At 42.3% G+C, this 18,479-nt stretch overlaps 1 protein-coding gene across 1 annotated transcript in view; it reads right to left on the minus strand.

The window, feature by feature from the left end:
* Window positions 1-15,926: 15,926 nt before the first annotated feature.
* The window catches only part of IPO5 (importin 5), a 58,580-nt gene continuing 56,027 nt past the window's right edge, over window positions 15,927-18,479 (minus strand). The window contains exons 28-29 of the mRNA XM_059143971.1: window positions 16,904-17,045; window positions 15,927-16,072 (exon numbers count right to left, since the gene is read on the minus strand). Of these exons, the coding sequence (XP_058999954.1) occupies window positions 15,986-16,072; window positions 16,904-17,045 (229 nt within the window). The 3' untranslated portion in view covers window positions 15,927-15,985. The remainder of the gene's footprint in view (window positions 16,073-16,903; window positions 17,046-18,479) is intronic.

Consider the following 18,479-nt stretch of genomic DNA (forward strand, 5'->3'; position numbering starts at 1 on the left):
TTTCCAAAATGAAAATGACTTTGCTGTTGTTTACGATAATAAAGAAAATACATATTACAGAGAAAATTCAAAAAATACAAAGAAGAATTTTTTTAAAAAGTTCTTAACATTCTGAAAAAATGAAGGTAAGACCAACCACCTCACAAGGAGAGACCACCTGTGAAAATGCCTCCCACATAGTAGGTCGTCAAAAGCGAGGGTGGAGGGGCGTCTGGGTAACTCCAACTCCTGATTCCAGCTCAGGTCAGGAGCTTGGGGTTGTGAGATCGAGTCCCACCTCAGGTTCCACACTCAGTGGGGAGTCTGCTTGAGATTCTCTCTCTCCCTCTCCTACAGCCCCTCCCTCTGCTCGCTGTCTCTCTCTCCCTCAAATAAATAAATAAACCTTAAAAAACAAAAACAAAACCAGGCAAGGGTGGTGGAGTTATATTATAACAAATGGAGCTTAAGCTTCAGGCTTCTGCCACAGCATGAGCTCCGGTTCAAGGCCCCTAGCGATTTGCTCCCTCTGTCAGCCATTTTTGTGAAAATGGTAACTGCGATTTACTTGTGTATTCTTTTTTTCAAGGGTCACAAAAATTCTGGTAGGGCTCCTCCTGGAAAACACTGTGGTCCTTTCCTTCCCTTGCTACGTAGCGGGAACTCGTTTTGCATCCACCAGGAAGGGTCCGTGGAGGCATCGGAGGCCGCCATGATTTGGCACCATTGCTCAGCCCCCGAGACAGAGCTCATTTTACCTTTCCCTTGAGGAGGAGAGACTCAGGCAGTCTTCGTTCATGACGGCCACTCATTCGTTCTTCAGAGCCGTCAAAATGGCCGGCCCCTTCCTGGGGCGAGAACATGGCGCCGGCAGCCTGCTGAGCCGTGCGCTTCATAAATGTAAGAAGAGCGCGTTCCCTGCCTTCTCCAGTGCCCGCAGACAACAACTGAAAACAGCCTCAGCTGCCAGCAAGTCGAATAAACAAAATAAGGATTATTTCTGCCTTTTTACCACCTGTGTGACTAACCTCTGAAACCAACGGCGCTTATTATTAAATCCCATTGTGGAGGAAGCTGAGGAAAAATGATGGCGGTTTCAGCGCAGAACAACAATCTGAGCTGGTCTTGTTAGCTTCAAAAGATTGTTTGGGTCATTAAGGACCCGGGAGAGGAGAGAGTCTGACTGCACAGCTAATTATCTTCAGCCGCCGGCTGCCTCTGTGGCTCCAGTCAGGCAGTAATGAGGCTGAGGTCTTGGGTTCGGGCCCCAAGTGCACGAGTTCACTTTGCTCCTAACGCAATTAGAAAATTCATCTCGATTTCGGCGCTCTTAAAATGCTTGTCGCTCAACCAAGAGGGCCTGAGCGAGACAGCAGGCTCATCACACAATTAGAAGAACGCTGTAAAAGCACAGGACTCCTTGATCTTGGGGTTTCTGTGCCTTCTTATGGATGAAGAAGAGACTTGGGGGGCTCTTAAGGAGCTGAGCGGAGAATAAAATAAGAACACGTAGTAAGTATTGTAGGTTGGATGTAGGTCTTCTTTCAGCTTTAGTTAGAAGAACAGTGTATGTCCATTAAAAATCAGGGATTAGAGTTGTATCAGTACTTGGATCTACCTCGGTAGGAATTTCTGGAGACAACAAAGCAAGATGTAGAAGGAATGTATAGTGTGGCATGATCCCATTTTATAAGGTAGCTAAAAACCCTTGTATACATCTATGTATATATGCATGAACGTCTTATTGTTTGTAGAGAAACATGGTATTCTCTTTAGTTAGTCTGGGAGGACACTATTTTTTTTTTTTTTAAAGATTTTTATCTATTTATTTCACAGAGAGAGACAGTGAGAGAGGGAGTGGGAGAGGGAGAAGCAGGCCTCCCACTGAGCAGGGAGCCTGATGTGGGGCTCGATCCCAGGACCCTAAGAGCATGACCTGACCTGAAGGCAGACACTTAATGACTGAGCCACGCTGGCGCCCCTTGGGGAGGACACTGACAGGAGGATGTAGGGGGGAGGGGAAGAAGAGAAGCCAAGCCAAAAGAGAAACACAGGCTACACCAAAAAATCCAGCTAACCAACCAAACAGAAAAAGAAAAAGAATATGTAGATGTATTAGTCTGGGTTCTTTACGGGAACAGTATATATACACTTATAAACATATGTACATGTATAATAGGATGTAAATATACATACATGTGTATACATGTATATATTCATACATTAAAATATAAGTGTGTATGTGTGTATACACACACACACACACACAGAGGTGGGGGGAGAGATTATGGGAATTGACTCACAGGATTATGGAGGCCAAGGCCACAGTCTGCCATCTGCACGGTGGAGAATCAAAGAGCTGGTGGGGGGGGGGGGCGTAGGGAGTGCAGTCAGTTAAGCATCTAACTCTTGGTTTTGGCTCAGCTCATGATCTCAGGGTCATGAGATCGAGCCCTGTGTCGGGCTTCATGCTCGGTGCAAAAACTTTCTCCCTCTCTTTCTTCCCCTTCCCATTTTGTGCATGCTTTCTCTCTCTCAAATAAATAAATAAATCTTCAGAAGAAGAAGGAGGAGGAGAAGGAGGAAAAGGAGAAGAAGAAAAAGAAGAGCCGATGGTGTGATTCAATCCAAGTCCAAAGGTCTGAGAACCAGGAGCGTCAATGTTGGGCTGCAGGAGAGGACAGACATCCTAGCTCAGGCGGAGAGCAAATTTGCCCTTCTTTTGCCTTTTTGTTCTATTTAGGCCCTCAACGAAGGGAATGAATGATGCCCACCTACATTGGGGAGGGTGGATCTTTTTAACTCAGTCTACCAATTCAAATGCTTCTCTCTCCCGGAGACACCCTCCCAGGGACACCGATAAATTATGTTCTACCTGCTGTCTGGGTGTCCCTAGCCCAGTCAAACTGACACATAAAACTAACCATCCCAGTATAGCAGGATGACATTTCTGCATTTCATGCTCTTTGGTGTAATGATATGTATTGTGTGTGAGAACTTTAAAAATTGGATTCAAGCGAAATTCACATAACATGAAATTAGACATTCTCAAGTGAGAAGTTCAGCTGCGTTTAGTACATTCACGAATTTGTGCAGACACACCTCTGTCTAGTTCCCAAACATTTTCATCACTCCAAAATAAAACTCCGTATCTGTTAAGCAGTTTCTTCCTCTTCCTCTGTCCCACCAGCCACTGGCAGCCACCATGCTGCATTCTGTCTCTAAGGACTTACCCATTCTGGACGTTGCATCGAGATGGAATCATACAATACGCAGACTTTTGCGTCTGGCTGTGTTCGTGCGACACGTGTTTGCAATTCATCCACACTGTAGCATGTATCAATACTTTCTTCCTTTCCAGGGCTAAATAATATTCCTTTATTTTGGGGTATGAATACACACAATTGATTAATGCATTCACTCACTGATGGATGTTTGGGATGTTTCCACCTTTTGGCAGTGAAAAGTTTTGCTTTGAACAGGTACATACATGCACTTGTTTGAGAACTTGCTTTCAATTTTGGGGGGTATATACTTAGGAGTGGAATTGCTGGGTCATAGGGTAATTTTTTATTTTTTAGTTTTAGTTCAGTTTTATTTTATTTAAAATAAATTCAATTGATTAACATATAATGTATTATTGGTTTCAGAGGTAGAGGTCAGTGATTCATCAGTCTCATACAATACCCAGTGCTCATTATTTCCTGTGTGCTCCTTAATGTCCAGCACCTGGTATCCCATCCCCCCACCCCCTCGCCTTCCAGCAACCCTCCGTTTGTTTCCTAAGATTGAGCCTCTTATGATTTGTCTCCCTTTCTGATTTCATCTTGTTTTACTTTTTCCTCTCCTCCAATCATATGGCAATTCTATGTTTAATTTTTAAGGAATGATCCAATTGTTTTCCACAGTGGTTGAACCATTTCGCGTTCTCACCAGGAATATAGGGTGGCTCAACAGGATTTTTTAAAATTTAAATAAATAAATAAATAAATAAATAAATAAATAAATAAAAGGAAGGCACTAGAGAGGCCATAAATTCTCAGAGCTCATTAAGGGCAGTGTTCACAGGAGGCACAGTGGTGTCAGTGGGATGAAAATTACCTTTGGCATTGGGCCAATTCCCGAATTACATGGAGCCTTGGTTTCCTCACTGGTGAAACACAGAGACCACGACATCACAGAGCACTTGACTATTAAGTGAAGACATGAGAAGGCTACTCGCTGGCACAGGGTAGACAACAGTTGGCTGAACCTCAACATCCTTTATGAACAGGAGCATTCAATGTAGTTGAAAAGGTAGTGGAAACCATGATGGACATACAAATGATGATCCCCCCTGAAAGGGAGAGTTTCCAAAGACAACGCATCTCTGAAAAGTATGATTTCAACAAGAAGAGGGCGCCCATGGTGGAGGCAGTGTGCCACACGGTGTTAAAAAGCACAGCCTTTGAAAACAGACGGTTCTAGGTCTTCAAACTGGCTTTGTTTCGAAGTAGTCAGAATTCCTTCCACCACAAATGACAAGAACCCAACTCAAACAGCCCTTGCAAAGGAGATTTGCTGACTATGGCAGAGCTTCCCAAAGAGGGTGTTGTGCATGAGTTATAGGTGGGCAGTGGTATTCCTCCCCTTGGCCCTGGGGAGGGGGTGGGGTCTGCTGGGGCTGGCACCTTGACATAGAACGTGTAAAACTGGTCACTCTGCTTTCCCACTATAAATCTGCTATCTCATGTGACAGTGGCTCTCAGGGGCATCTATCCTCACATCCCAGGGTTGGAAAAGTAAGAAGGCTTGTTCCACCAGGACACGGGTAGAAAAATCCCAGGGATAGTCTGATTAGCATGGTTTGCATCATGTGTTCCTGTTTTCCACCAGTTCCCAAGACCAGGACACTGGGTATATCAACCGGCCCAGATTGGGTCAGCAGTTCCATCCCTTGTAACCATAAAGATGGGATCATTTAAAAAAATGGAAGCCCCCATATCTAGGGAGGGAAGGGGAAAGAATGCCTCCTCAAAAGGAGATGAACACAAATTTTAATGAGACCTAATTTATTAAAAATTTTTATGGTTTGAGCTTTTGGTGTCATGTCTAAAATCTCTTTTCCTAGCGCTAGGATCCAAAAATTTTTTCCTAGTTTTTTTTTTTTTTCTGCAAGTGTTAGAGCTTTCCATTTTGCATTTAAATTCATGATCCATTTTTGAATTAATTTTTGTATTTAGTGTGAACTTCATTTTTTTTCTCTGGATGTCCAATTTTCCAACATCGTTTGTTAAAAACACTGTTCCTCCTCCATTGAATTGATTTGTATCTTTCCTAAAAATTAATTAGATGCATTGCATTGATCTATTTTTGGGTTCTCTTTTCTCTTCTATCAATCTATGTGCCTCTTCCTCTTTCAGTACTGTGCAGTCTTGGTTATAAAGACTATGTACTAAGTCTTAACATCAGGAAGAGTATTTCCTCCCACTTAATTCTTCTTTTTCAGAGTGGTGTTAGCTATTCTAGTCATTCCATAGAATTCTAGTCATTCAGTATAATCTTTGTCGTTCCATATAAATTTTAGAATTGGATTGTCTATATCTGCAAAAAAAAAAATCTTGCTGAGGTTTTTATAGGAACTATGTTGAATCTACAAATATTTTGGGGTGAATTGATATCTTTCCTATAGCAAATCTTTCAATTCATTAGTACCTAAGACCTCTCCATTTATTTAGATCTTCTTTTACTTATTTCGACCACGTGTTGTGATTTTCAGCATACAGATCCTATCCTGTTTTGCGCTGCAAAGGACCCTGTTAAGAGGGTGAAAGATAAGTTCTTGGCTGGGAAAAGTATTTGCAAATCACATGTCTCACAAAGATCTCATACCTGTGATATATAAAACCTGACAGTAAAAGAAACCACACAGGTGACAAATTACAATCCAATTGTAACTTAGGCAAAACATAAAAATGGATGTTTCACCAAACGGGAGTGGGAAAGGCTAATAAGCATGAGAGAAAAGATGTTCGACGTCATTAGCCGCGTCATAGTTTAGTACACACAAGCGTGGATCATGCACAGACACTAATAAACTGAGCGTTCATGCTGATGGCTTAGTGTGGGAGAATTAGATGTGTTCATGTTGGCCACTGATGACAAAGATAGAATCAAGTGTCAGGTCAAAATGGTGTGTTTTTACCACATAGAAAGGCTATATTGTTTTCTCCAGAGGCATATGCCGAATTTCTAACAATGTAAAAACTATCCGCCGCACGGTACATATATTCCTTTTCAAAAATGTGTTAAGTACATAAGAGCTAGTTTAACCTGTTTTTTTAGGGTAGCAGATGCTAGTTTTCATATTTTCTAATATTTATCCCTAATGATCCCCTTAATCCTACTATACTGTTATTTTGATCATAAAATTCTCGTGGTTTCTCCAATTTCTTCTGACTTATTTAACCATATTGCACCAAGCCACAATTCTTTTTTTTTTAAATATTTCATTTATTATTTATTTGACAGACAGAGATCACAAGTAGGCAGGAGACAGGCAGAGAGAGAGGAAGAAAAGCAGGCTCCCCGCTGAGCAGAGAGCCGGACGTGGGGCTTGATCCCAGGACCCTGGGATCATGACCTGAGCCGAAGGCAGAGGCCAGGCCACAATTCTAATGGGAATGGACAGAACCCATGATCTAAACACTACTTTAATGGGTGCCTGGGTGGCTCAGTCAGTTAAGCATCTGCCTTCAGCTCAGGACCTGGTCCCAGGGTCCTGGGATCGAGTCCACGTCGGGCTCCCTGCTCAGCAGGGGGTCTGCTTCTTTCTCTTCTCCTGCCTTTCCTCCACTGCTCGTGCTGTCTCCCTCTCTCTCTGCATCTCTCAAATAAATAAAATCTTTTAAACCTCCCCCATCAAACCCACATTCCTTTAGAGAATAATACTAGTACATCTTCCAAATCCTGCCATTTAATAATCAGTGTATGTGCGGTTCAAATAGCAATGAATTATTTGCCATATATTTATTGAAGGTCAAATAATTAGTTGGTGTTTATCATGCACTGACTATATGGAAAGGGATTTTAAGAAATCCTCCAATGTGGAAAATTTTCAAAATAATTTTGCATAAGTAGCGGCTCGGGCCTTAAGCTTTACCAGCTTTATGTTGTTAATCAGATTATTTGTCCCAACACTGAAGAAGAATCAGAAATGATACACTCCAAATGCACTGACAATGAGCTCAGGAAAGGACTATTCCACTAGAGAATTACCCGCTATCCTTGTGGCCCCAAGGGCTCGGATTATTCACATTAGCCTGTATTTCTTGCCTATTTTTGCTCTGAAAGTTGGCCATGGAAGGATGAAAGTAGAAGTCTGATGCCACAGGAAATGGCAACCATCTGGTATACCTGATGTCTGAAGAGAAGAAAAGGCCCTCACGTTGAGGTATTTCTAATAGAATTGGTATATTCTTTTTTTATTTTTTCAAAGATTTTATTCATTTATTTTATTTTAGAGAAAAAGAGAGAGGGAGGGAGCATGAGGGAGCGAGAGAAGCAGGCTTCCCACTGAGCAAGGATCCCAACCCGGTACTTGATCCCAGGACCCTGAGATCATGCCGTGAGGCAAAGGCAGACACTTCACCGACTGAGCCACCCAGGTACCCCTGGAATTGGTAGTTTCTTTAGAAACAGCTTCAAATGCGTTACTATTTCTCCCCCAAGATGATGCAACTCAGAGTCCTTGTTGTTTTAACTTTTGAAGTCATGATGTTCCTCTGCTGCCCCCTCAAGGTTCTCAGATTTTTCTCTAGAAAGACAAATTTTTAAATAACCAAATATACCACACAAAATAGGATATAAAAATCACCCATAAGCTGCTCATAAGGCAAACTGATAGTCTCAATTATTAAAAACCAGTGATATTATCTTTCACAGACTTACTTCGTGGGGGGGCTATTTACTTCCTACTCACACCTTTCAGGATGACGAACCTTTAAGACATATAATTACGATATTTTGGCATACATTTTAAGGTTAAAGAGCAAAACCTTTTTTTTGGATATCTAATATCTTAAGTTTTAGGACACCCACAGTACACATAAGTCACAAATTCCAACTTGATTATTTTTTCACTGCGTCCACCATCAACCTATCAACTCCGTTTTTTTCTGAGATAAAAGAATTTTCCAGAATTGTACTAGGCTTGAAGGGCCTGGGGTTGGGCAGGGGGGCGGGTGGGGGCGTGGGCGGGCCCACTGTGCACCTGTGACTTCCCAGCGCTGTGTGCGCCTGACCTCACTTAGGACCCTGCCAAGTGGGTCTTTATTTTCCCACTTCCCAGTTAGTAGACTTGGCATCCACAAGCCAAGTACATTTTCCAAATCCCCCCACTTAATAACAATGTGTGTGCGATTCAAATACCTTCAAAGTCCCTGCTCTTTCCCGCACGGCATGCTAGTCTTGCGAGAAAACACGCATCTGTTCCCTCTTCCACTTAGGCTCTGGCTTTCCATCCACGCCTCCTTTCGAGCAGTTCATGGAGCACCTGCTCTTCGGGGGCTGCCAAGAGAAGAGCAGAAATCCCTCCGGTCTGGAAGGCTGCACAACAGCGTAAATGCACGTCATACTACCTGACTACACCCTTTGCAAAATGGCTCAGATGCTAACTTTGACGTTCTGTGATTATACCGCAACTAAAAAAAACAAAATTAGAAAAAAATGAGTCACAGAATAAAATATTGGTTATGTAGAGATGTTGGAAGGCTGAAAGAGGAAGAAAGGGGATACTGAAATGTCGGTACTTTCAGAAATGAGCCACGGTGCCCGGGGCGGGCGAAAGCGAGAAGTTATGCTCTGGGAAGCAGGTGGCTGCCCAGGGCCAGCCAGAACCAGAGCTCAGGGGGTGCTGGGAGCTGGGAAGGGGAGGATGTCCCTTCTCCTCTCCTGCCCCATCTCCCACTGGGCCTCCCATCTGTAGGATCCAAACAGAGGCCAGCTGGCCAGGGAGACCTGCAAAGGCACTGGGGCCAAGTCCCAGCCCCAGTGTGGGAGAGCAGAGCGAGTAGGCGAGTGGAGCTTGGAGCCAAGAGACTGGGCTGGAGGGTCCAGCACAACTGGTGGATTTGCAGCCTGGATGTTCTGTTAGGTAATAGGGCGATAATGGGAAGTTTCCCCACAGTGAGGATACTGTGGTATTTACGGACATGTCCTTCTTCTTAGGAAATGCATGCCGAAACGTTAAGGAATGAGGGGTTAGGATTCTGTAACTTTTGCTAAAGATAAGATTGTTTGTGACACAGGAGGGCAAGGCAGACTGTATTCAGGGAGAGCACGGCGACAGGCGTAGGGTCCAGAGCAATGGGGCTCTGCAGGGTCAGAGACCAGGCTCAACGGTCACTCCCACAAGGACAAGTGGGGATTTCTAGCTCAGGGGCACGTTGGGGCTCAGTGCATGGGAAACTGGGAAGGGGTGACATTGGGGTGCTGGGGTTCTGGCTGAACCAACCTGGCAGGACCCTTGCTGCCTCGCCAGGGAGATGGGGTGGGGCACAGGGAACCCGACTGGAGGTGGAGGGGGCTCCCCCGACAGCACGATTCTCGCCACGGTGGACAAGGCAGGGAGGACCACGGGAGTCCGAAAGCCGAGGCCCACGCGAAGAGCTCGGAGGAGCCTGATCAGAGCTTGCTCAAGGAGGCAATCTCTGCCTCTCTCAAGGGATTCTGGAGGTACTGTTCGGGGTGCCTGGAGAAAGGGTATATGGGAGTTCTTTGTGCTATTTCTTACACTTACCTGTGAATTTGAAATTGTTTTGATATAAAAAATTTTAAAGCCCCAAACCTGTACAGTTCTTTAGTTTTTGGTTCATGCCTTTGAGCGTCTGTTGGCCGAGCCATACTCTGGCCGAGATTTGTCTGTCTAACCTGACAGAGCACTCAGTGTGTCACACTTCTCATCACTGCGAACAAAACCTGTGGATCCTGTAGGACTGCACTGCGAGGCTTGGTCAAGAAAAAGCATCTCGGGGCGCCTGGGTGGCTCAGTGGGTTAAGCCCCTGCCTTCCGCTCAGGTCATGATCCCGGGATCCTGGATGGAGTCCCGCATCAGGCTCTCTGCTCAGCAGGGGGCCTGCATCCCTCTCTCTGTCTGCCTCTCTGCCTACTTGTGATCTCTGTCAAATAAATAAATAGAATCTTTTAAAAAAGAAAAAGCATCTCCTAGACTACAATTCAATCATGAGTACCATCTGCATGATTTTTGTTGTACCCTTACAGCAACTGTACCTCTATTTACATTATAATTTAAAAAATCAACTCACCTGGGCACCTGGGTGGCTCAATTGGTTAAGCGGCTGCTTTTGGCTCAGGTTTTGATCCCGGGGTCCTGGGATCCAGCCCCCTCTCAGCAGGGAGCCTGCTTCTCTCTCTCTCTCTCTCCCTCTGCCTCTTCCCCAGCTTGTGCTCTCAAATTGCACTCAATAAATAAAATCTTAAAAAAAAAAATCAACTCACTTTTTAAAGCACTTTAAAATTTTAAATTGTTACCCAAAACGAAAAATTGGTATCATTTGCTATAAATAGCAGGCAACCACAAAAATAAACACATTAAATACACAACTCCGATATTAAATTTTTAAAAAATAAAATGCTAGTAAAGATCATTATTTTATGAAAATGCATACTTGAAAATATGCTCCCTAATGGGAATGAGACTTTCTATGCCAATTTAGTAATAAAAGGCTCTTTAGCCTGATGCCGCTTAGTTTAAAATGAAATGAGGTTCTAAATCAATATGATGATCTAGTTTTAACAATTTGATGAGAACAAGTACTGAGCATATCCATTTAAAAGGCAAAAATGTTTAACCTCCATCTTTAATAGAGCTGGTTATTGATAATTCCTGGCCTAAAAGATGTAAATTTTATTCCAAAAAGCCATTTGAATATTTATTGCCCTGAAGGATACATACGAACAGATCGTTTTCCTTCTGTGGAAGATGTTTAAAAAATATTTTTCAGACAATTTAGTAGGTTGGAACTTAAAATTTATTGCAGGAACACAGACCTTGAGCGGGCCAATTTCAAAGATTTCTTTCACAGCAGAGGCATTTAGAGACAAAAAATTTAGGTTAGGTTAATCACTGTTGGCTTATTAAAAACAAACAAACCCAAATGTCTGGTTAGAGTTCAGGCTAGGTTAACTAGGCAGGTGGGTAGTTTCTCAGAACACTGTTGTTTTTTTTAGAAATACATTAAAAAAATTTTTTTTTAGTACTCTGTATAGCCAATGTGGAACTCTCTTAAACTCAACCCTGAGATGAAAAGTTTCACACTCTACTGAGACAGCCCATCACCCCTTAGAACAGTTTTTAACCCAACTCCTGTCCATCAGAAAGACACAGAGGCTTTTCAACAGGAATGCTAATTTCCTTCCAAAAGGATATTATGAATTACACAGAGCAAAAATGTTCTGTTGGGGCCAAGTCTATGAACTTTTCTTTCACAAGAAAAGCCGAGAGGGGCTAGCTGAGGCATGAGTGAAGAGACTTTTCCCTGAATAATGTTTTATAAATCTTGAATTCTGAACCAGGTACAGGTGGCCCTCTGTGTTAAAAAAAAAAAAAAAAAAGACCTGGCAGAATTTGAGCCTCTTCTCAAAATACCCACGTACGAACTGAGGAAGAGAGCATTCCTTACTTATCTATTGCCATCTGTTCCAGAAAATATGTCAAGGATCTTTTCATAATTAAAATATTTCCAGTGAAGTGTTCAGGTGAGTTCCGGAGTGGAAAGCTCAGATCATCAGGAAGTTTTCAATCTTGGTTGGTCTGGGAATGCTTGAACGGGGACTGGTCCCCAGGGCCTGAATGGAGCCATCCCAGTAAGGCCGCTACCCTGAGCCCCCTGGCCCTTGGGTCACATCATTCCACCAAACTGCCACCAGCACTCCCCACCACAGATCAGAAGCAGCCTTTGGAGCATCCAAGAGAAACTATTTGGAAATAATGCTGTCCATTCTAGTTAGCTCAGGTAAAGGCCGGGTTTGCAAAGGTTTGCAAAGAAAACAGGCCCAAGCAAGAAACCAGTGGTCTAGTACACCAACGTGGAATGGGGCTGAAGAGAAACAGCCCCCGACTGGCACATCTAAGCAGTTTTCCAAACAGCAGGAAGCCTGTGGGGCCAGTTGGGAGCTTGTGGAGGCAGGGCTCTGGGGCGCTGTGGACTGGAGTCAGATGGCAAGATGGAACCAGACCCCACTGGCCAGCCCCCAGCCTTGCAGGCCTCCGGGAAGGACTCCTGGCAACTGGCCTCTGCGTTAGGAAAGCAAGCGGCTTTGGAATGATCGGGGTCCCTGAAGGCCGAAGCAGGGCTTCACACTGTCTCTGGTGAGAGACCCTGAGGCTTCCATTTCGGGAGGGGAGCAGAGGGTGATCTCCATTGCGAAACCAGAAAGCCTCTCTTAGTATCTTCACATGCGGTCTTCATGGAACCTCAGAATCCTTCCTGTCACTCAGGAGCGTCATTGCTCTTCAAAGAAACGGCTGTGATTTCAATCCATTGTCATGTCTCCACGTTAGTGTTGCTATATTCTCACTCTCTACTCATTTTTTAAAAGATCTGACATAGAGTACAAGCAGGGGGAGCAACAGAGGGCGAGGGAGAAGCAGGCTTCCTGCCGAGCGCGGAGAGCAGCAGCGAGATGGAGGCGGGATTCGATCCCCTATCGATCAGGCTCCCTGCTCGGCAGGAAGCCTGTGTCTCCCTCTCCCACTCCCCCTGCTTGCGTTCCAGCAAATAAAATCTTAAAAAAAAAAAAAAAACAAAAAACCCCAACAAACCAACCAAAAAACCCCCAGCTACAATGTGAGCTTCTGGTCTTATTTATTATAAATGGTGACCCAACTCAAGAACACTAAAAATTGGTATGTTTCATTTTTCTTAAAATCTTTAATAATAAATTTGAAAAAACTTTTTATTAAGATTTTAAAAAAATTTATTCGAGAGAGCACCCACGAGAGCACGAGCAGGGGGAGGATCAGGAGGAGGGAGGGGGTCTTCTCCTCAGACTGCTGCTACCCCCCATCAGCAGCACCGATCTTTAAAAAAACTTTTTGTGGTGTTTTGCACAAAAACCATACACATTGCACTCCTTTTGGATTCCTTTTTTTATAAAGTAAAAATTGAGCTATAATTTAAGTGTCATATTCAAATAAAAGTAGTATGTAAAACAAGGTCAAATACTGTCTAGTAAATGTCAGGCTTCTAGAGCTGTGTAAAAAAAGGGGGGGCAAGTCTAGTCCAGGATGGTCTTCGAGTTACCCCTGCCCCCGTGCTTCAGAAGTTCAAGAGTTCGAAGTAAGAGGGATAAGGTGCGAGGTGGTTTCTATGGAACAAGACAAGAGCCAAAAGATTGTTGGGTACTTCAGAGAATGAAGCCATACTAAGTAAAACATTTAGCTAGCTCCTTAAGTCTTTCCAGCTGCTTAATAGGAAATCATTCAAGACCAGATCATAAAACTGTACTGCTCCCACCGCTGTAAATACGCACCCCCTTCTTCATTACGAGACCAGGTGCATCAAGAATGTTTATTTGCTTATGTATTTAGTGATGGTTCTGTTAGTCAAACTACAACTCCAGAGTCATGATAACGTCGCCTTCCCATTACAGAAATGTCAAATTAGCTTTAAGACAATTTACTTTTCTTTAAATTTACAGCATTAAAAAAATACTCCAAATGAGTTCTGCTACAAATTTCTAACACTTGTGCACGTAACTTAATCCTTTGTTACAAAATACCCAGAAAATGTAAGAGCCACACACATTATTTCCTCCCAGAAATAGCTTGGATTCATAAATATATCATTACTGGTGGACATACAAGGCCACTAGGCAACTCAATTTGGCACAAAAGGAAAAAACATGAACTTCCATCTTGTGTAGACAAAATGAGGTATTAAAAATGTTTCCCGGAAAATTCCAAAGCACTGTTAGTTCATGAACAGATTACAGTGAGCTATGAGCCCTGGATTGCAGGATCACATTAACAGCCTTGAATACCAACCTTCCCCAACAGATTCGATTCAATGTCAATGACCTGTTTCTCTAACGTCTCTCCAGAAGGTGGATTTGCACCCCTTTACTTCCTTCAGGGATCTTAGCGACTCTTCACTTGTCCGTCTTCTGACTGTTCCATTAATGCTTAACCAGAAGCTACGAAGAGTCGTACCTGAACGTGCTTAGAACGGAGCTCCACAGACACGAGATTCTCCGAGAATGTGTGGCTATCCTGCGACCACACGTCCGTCTGAAGTTAATAAAAGTGTGCCACATTTTTAACATGCTTTCTTTCAAGTGTAGTAATAATTTATATTAAAAACAAAAGTGAATCTGCGATTGGCATCAGTACATGAACTGGCTTTTCACACTATTCTATGTCAGAAAGCACAAAGGAGTTGTCTTGACACGTTCTACTCCCACAGGAACACAAGGTATGGAAGAGCTCCAGACACACCAGCTAGCAGGCGCGGGGGCGCCCGCGGAAAGCAATGCCTGCGCTGGTGAAGTCTGCGGTCTGCCAGAGACCGAAGCTGCTGGGCTACCCATGCTGTGCTGAAAACTGAAAATATATTTGAAGGGGAGCTGCTACCAAGTGAACCATCTAAGATGATTCATTCTTTCTATTCCATTTCAGATTTTGTTTTAATAAAGTAATGCAAATAGCTTAAAGAACAATCTTTAATTTTAAATTCTGATCTATGCATAAAATTCATTTCTTTTTATCATGGTTAAATTTAGTACAAACTATAAAAATGTTAACACTGAAGTTTCAACAGAAATCTGGTTAAGATCCCTTAGAAAAATTACCGAAAGAAACAACAGCAAGTCATTTACTGGTATGAGGTTAACACATAAAGAAAAAAAATTCACACATTTAACTGAATTTACCAGTAAATCATTTTAGGCATAATATTTATCGTAAAATTAAAAGTTTGAAAGTTGTGTGTGGCTCCGTTATCAATTACAATTTGCAGTGAAAATACTGAGCCGAATCTTTTTTTTTATCTACCAGGACAATCCTAATTTTAAAAAACTATTGGCTGAAATTTGCAAACCTTAAAAGATACCGCTTGTGAAGGAATAGGCATATAACTTAGTTTAAATTAAAGTAGAAGATGGTAAAAACTAGATGCTTTAATTAATGTTCCAACTGCACAAGGAAAATATTAGGGGAAAAAAGAAAACATTCAAAGCCACAGTTACTACTCTAGAAAAAATATTAGCTTATTCTTGTATTAAAAACATTAAATGAATCAAAGCCAGACAGTACTGAATTTTTACACAAACTTCTTTTGTATTTCAATGTTGTTTATTGAGGAGTGAATGAGAGACTACTGCCAGACATGCCAACGACACTTCACATTCAAGGGCTGGAAGCTGAAAAGCTTTCCAAATTGAGTCACTGCATAAGCCTTTTGGGAAAAAACTGAAAGTGACATCAAATATGACATCTTCATGCTTGTTTTTGTCTTCAGCTTTTTTTTTTCTTTTTTCAATTTTTAGATCTACTAGTTTGTTGGGTAGAAGGCTTCCTTCTACCCTACAAAGAGACTCACACTCCCAATTAATAAAATTAACACTAGGTGTATAGCAAATTGTTTTTAACAGACATCTACGCTGATTAACTGATCTTAAAGCTGTTTTGTCTTAAATTTCCTTTGTCTAATGAGAGAACTTAATTTCACTTCCCTTTCACGTTCACACAGGTGGCTTATACCAGTAGAAAAATACTCTTCAGTGCTACCGTAGGGCTTACGGGGAACCTCTTCTGTGGTACCAGAACCCGTTCAAACACCACTCTGAAACCCAGTGCTTCTCTTCCCGCTGGTGTGGCCTTGTAGAGGAAGGGCCTACACAACACAACTCTACCGCTCTCTTTGCTCAAAAACAAAACAAAGAAACCTAAACAAAAGGGTAAACGTTTATTTGGAGTTAGTTTTCTGGTGGTGATATTAAGGCCCTTCAAGCAGAGTTCAGGAGCTCCTGTATGGCTGCCTGCTGCTCGGGACTGAGCTGTGCTATGCACTCGGTCCACAATCCTCCAGAAGTCTAGGAAAAAACAGTTTCAGAAATTTAGATTCAGTGAAATGGTCATTTAGAAGCACTGTACTAACCATCATTAGGTAGACTAATAATGCCAAATACTTTCTTTCAAGGTAGAGTAGTTTCATGAGTATCCTTATAAAAGCAAGAAATCTGTTCATATCTTTAAAGTTCATTTACACGAAGTTTTCTTCATTTAGTCTGATCTGATAAACCTATACTTGGTAGAGGACACAGTCAAGTAAACAACAAGTAAGAATTTGGGGAGCACAAATCATTTAAAAGACTTTGGTAGATGACAGCTTACTTACTATTCAAATCTCATCCTTTTTTTCTTCAGACAATGCAAAAAAAACCCTACATGAGTATGTGCTAAGCACCAACCGGAAGATTCAAAATGTCTCAGGTTTAGGACAAATGTTTTAGTGCTAACAAAAAAAGTAAGAACACACAGACCATATATTAATTAATTTGAGCCTTGAAGATGAGAGAATATAAAAATGAAATTGGGTGGGGGGTGCCTGGGTGGCTCAGTGGGTTAAAGCCTCTGCCTTCGGCTCAGGTCATGATCTCAGGGTCCTGGGATCGAGCCCCACATCGGGCTCTCTGCCCAGCGGGGAGCCTGCTTCCTCCTCTCTCTGCCTACTTGTGATCTCTGTCTGTCAAATAAATAAATAAAATCTTAAAAAAAAGAAAAAAAAAAAAGAAAAAAAAACACACCTGGGTACCTATTTCTAATACAGAAGAAAGGAAAAAAAAAAGCCCCCACACCAAAACCAAAACACCTCTCAAAAACTATATTATTGCCCCTTCCACAATTTCAGCAAAACAGCTTACCTGTACTTGACGAACTACATTAGCCAGACGTTTGGCACAAGGATCTTCATGTTTAATTGCTTCATGCATTTCTCCTTCTGCAATTATACTGAATATTTTGGGCAGATTGGTATTGTTTGGGCCAAGAACGATGGGGTGATTACTGCCCAAAGAGAAGAAAGCCATTAAAAATGAAAATTATAAGGAGAAATCACTCAAGCACTCATACTTTCCTACATCCTTCCTCCAACATAGAATTTTGTTACACAATTTTGTTCTGATTATGCATTCACTAAAGTCATATTCAGTGGGAGGAAAACCAGTTGATTTTATTTATTAGCTCTTTAGTGTCTTGCCATGTAAATCAGGAAAAATACTTGGCTCATTTCTTAGATTTGTTTTAAGGGGCAAGGAATAGAATGTTCAAAGTGCTTTATAAATAATTTGTGACTTAGTTAAGGAAAAAAAGATTACTAAGAATAACAGTTTCTTAACACTATTTTTATTTGTATGTGGCAAAATGGTTTCCAAATAAATTTGAAGTTTAAAAGGATTTAGGGGCATTTCAAGAGTATGTTGGGAAATAAACTTTATGCGAGTTTAATGGAAAGAAACATGATAGTGAATTTAACTAAAATTCTAGCCTTTCATTAAGAGACTTTCAGAATAGTCATTTCCAAGAGAGAGGATCCAAGAGCATAACGGAGAACTGGTGGCTTCAGAGGCAGGAGCAGATAAGGAGTGTACAGTCTCCAGGATGGCTATCACATCCCCTAATGACAGTTCTCCGTGGGAACACTCAAACACAGCATTTGTGTGAACAAGAACTTAAAAAGGCATGAAGGACTATGCCCACTGGCCTATTTCTACAACTTCTAAGAAAGGAGTGGTTGTAGTCCTTAGAGTTATTCATGAATAAAAACAGTAGTTAACAGCAACAGAGCCTATATCTGATAAATATTTAAAAGACAGGGGCGCCTGGGTGGCTCAGTGGGTTAAAGCCTCTGCCTTCGGCTCGGTCATGATCCCAGGGTCCTGGGATCGAGCCCCACATTGGGTTCTCGGCTCAGCAGGGAGCCTGCTTCCCCCTCCCCTCCGCCTGCCTGCCTCTCTGCCTACTTAAATGATCTCTCTCTCTGTCGAATAAATAAATGAAATCTTAAAAAAAAAAAAAATTGGAAGACAGACACCAAAGAACACGCCCTGGATGTGATAGCTTCCATGGCTTCCAGGTTGTTGCAATTCTTAGATATACTCATGAACACAAAATAGCATCAATAATGCCAGAGCCTGGGGCCAGATCTTGATTTCTGGTTCGGAATACTTTCCTTACACCACTGATTCTTGAATTCCCTCCCCTGCCAAATACCAGAATTTTAGAGGGTCAAATAATGGCCCTATCAACATTCTTCAATCTCATTCCACTAGTATGTGATATATGTCAATTACACCTTAGTAAAGCTGAAATTTAAAAAAAATCTAAAGCAGGGTGCCCAGGTGGCATCTGCCTCTGGCTCAGGTCACGATCCCAGGATCCTGGGATTAAGTCCCGCATTGGGCTCCTTGCCGAGCAGGGAGCCCACTTCTCCCCCTGCTT

The sequence above is a fragment of the Mustela lutreola genome, chromosome 13, assembly GCF_030435805.1.
Source record: "Mustela lutreola isolate mMusLut2 chromosome 13, mMusLut2.pri, whole genome shotgun sequence".
NCBI lineage: Eukaryota > Metazoa > Chordata > Mammalia > Carnivora > Mustelidae > Mustela > Mustela lutreola.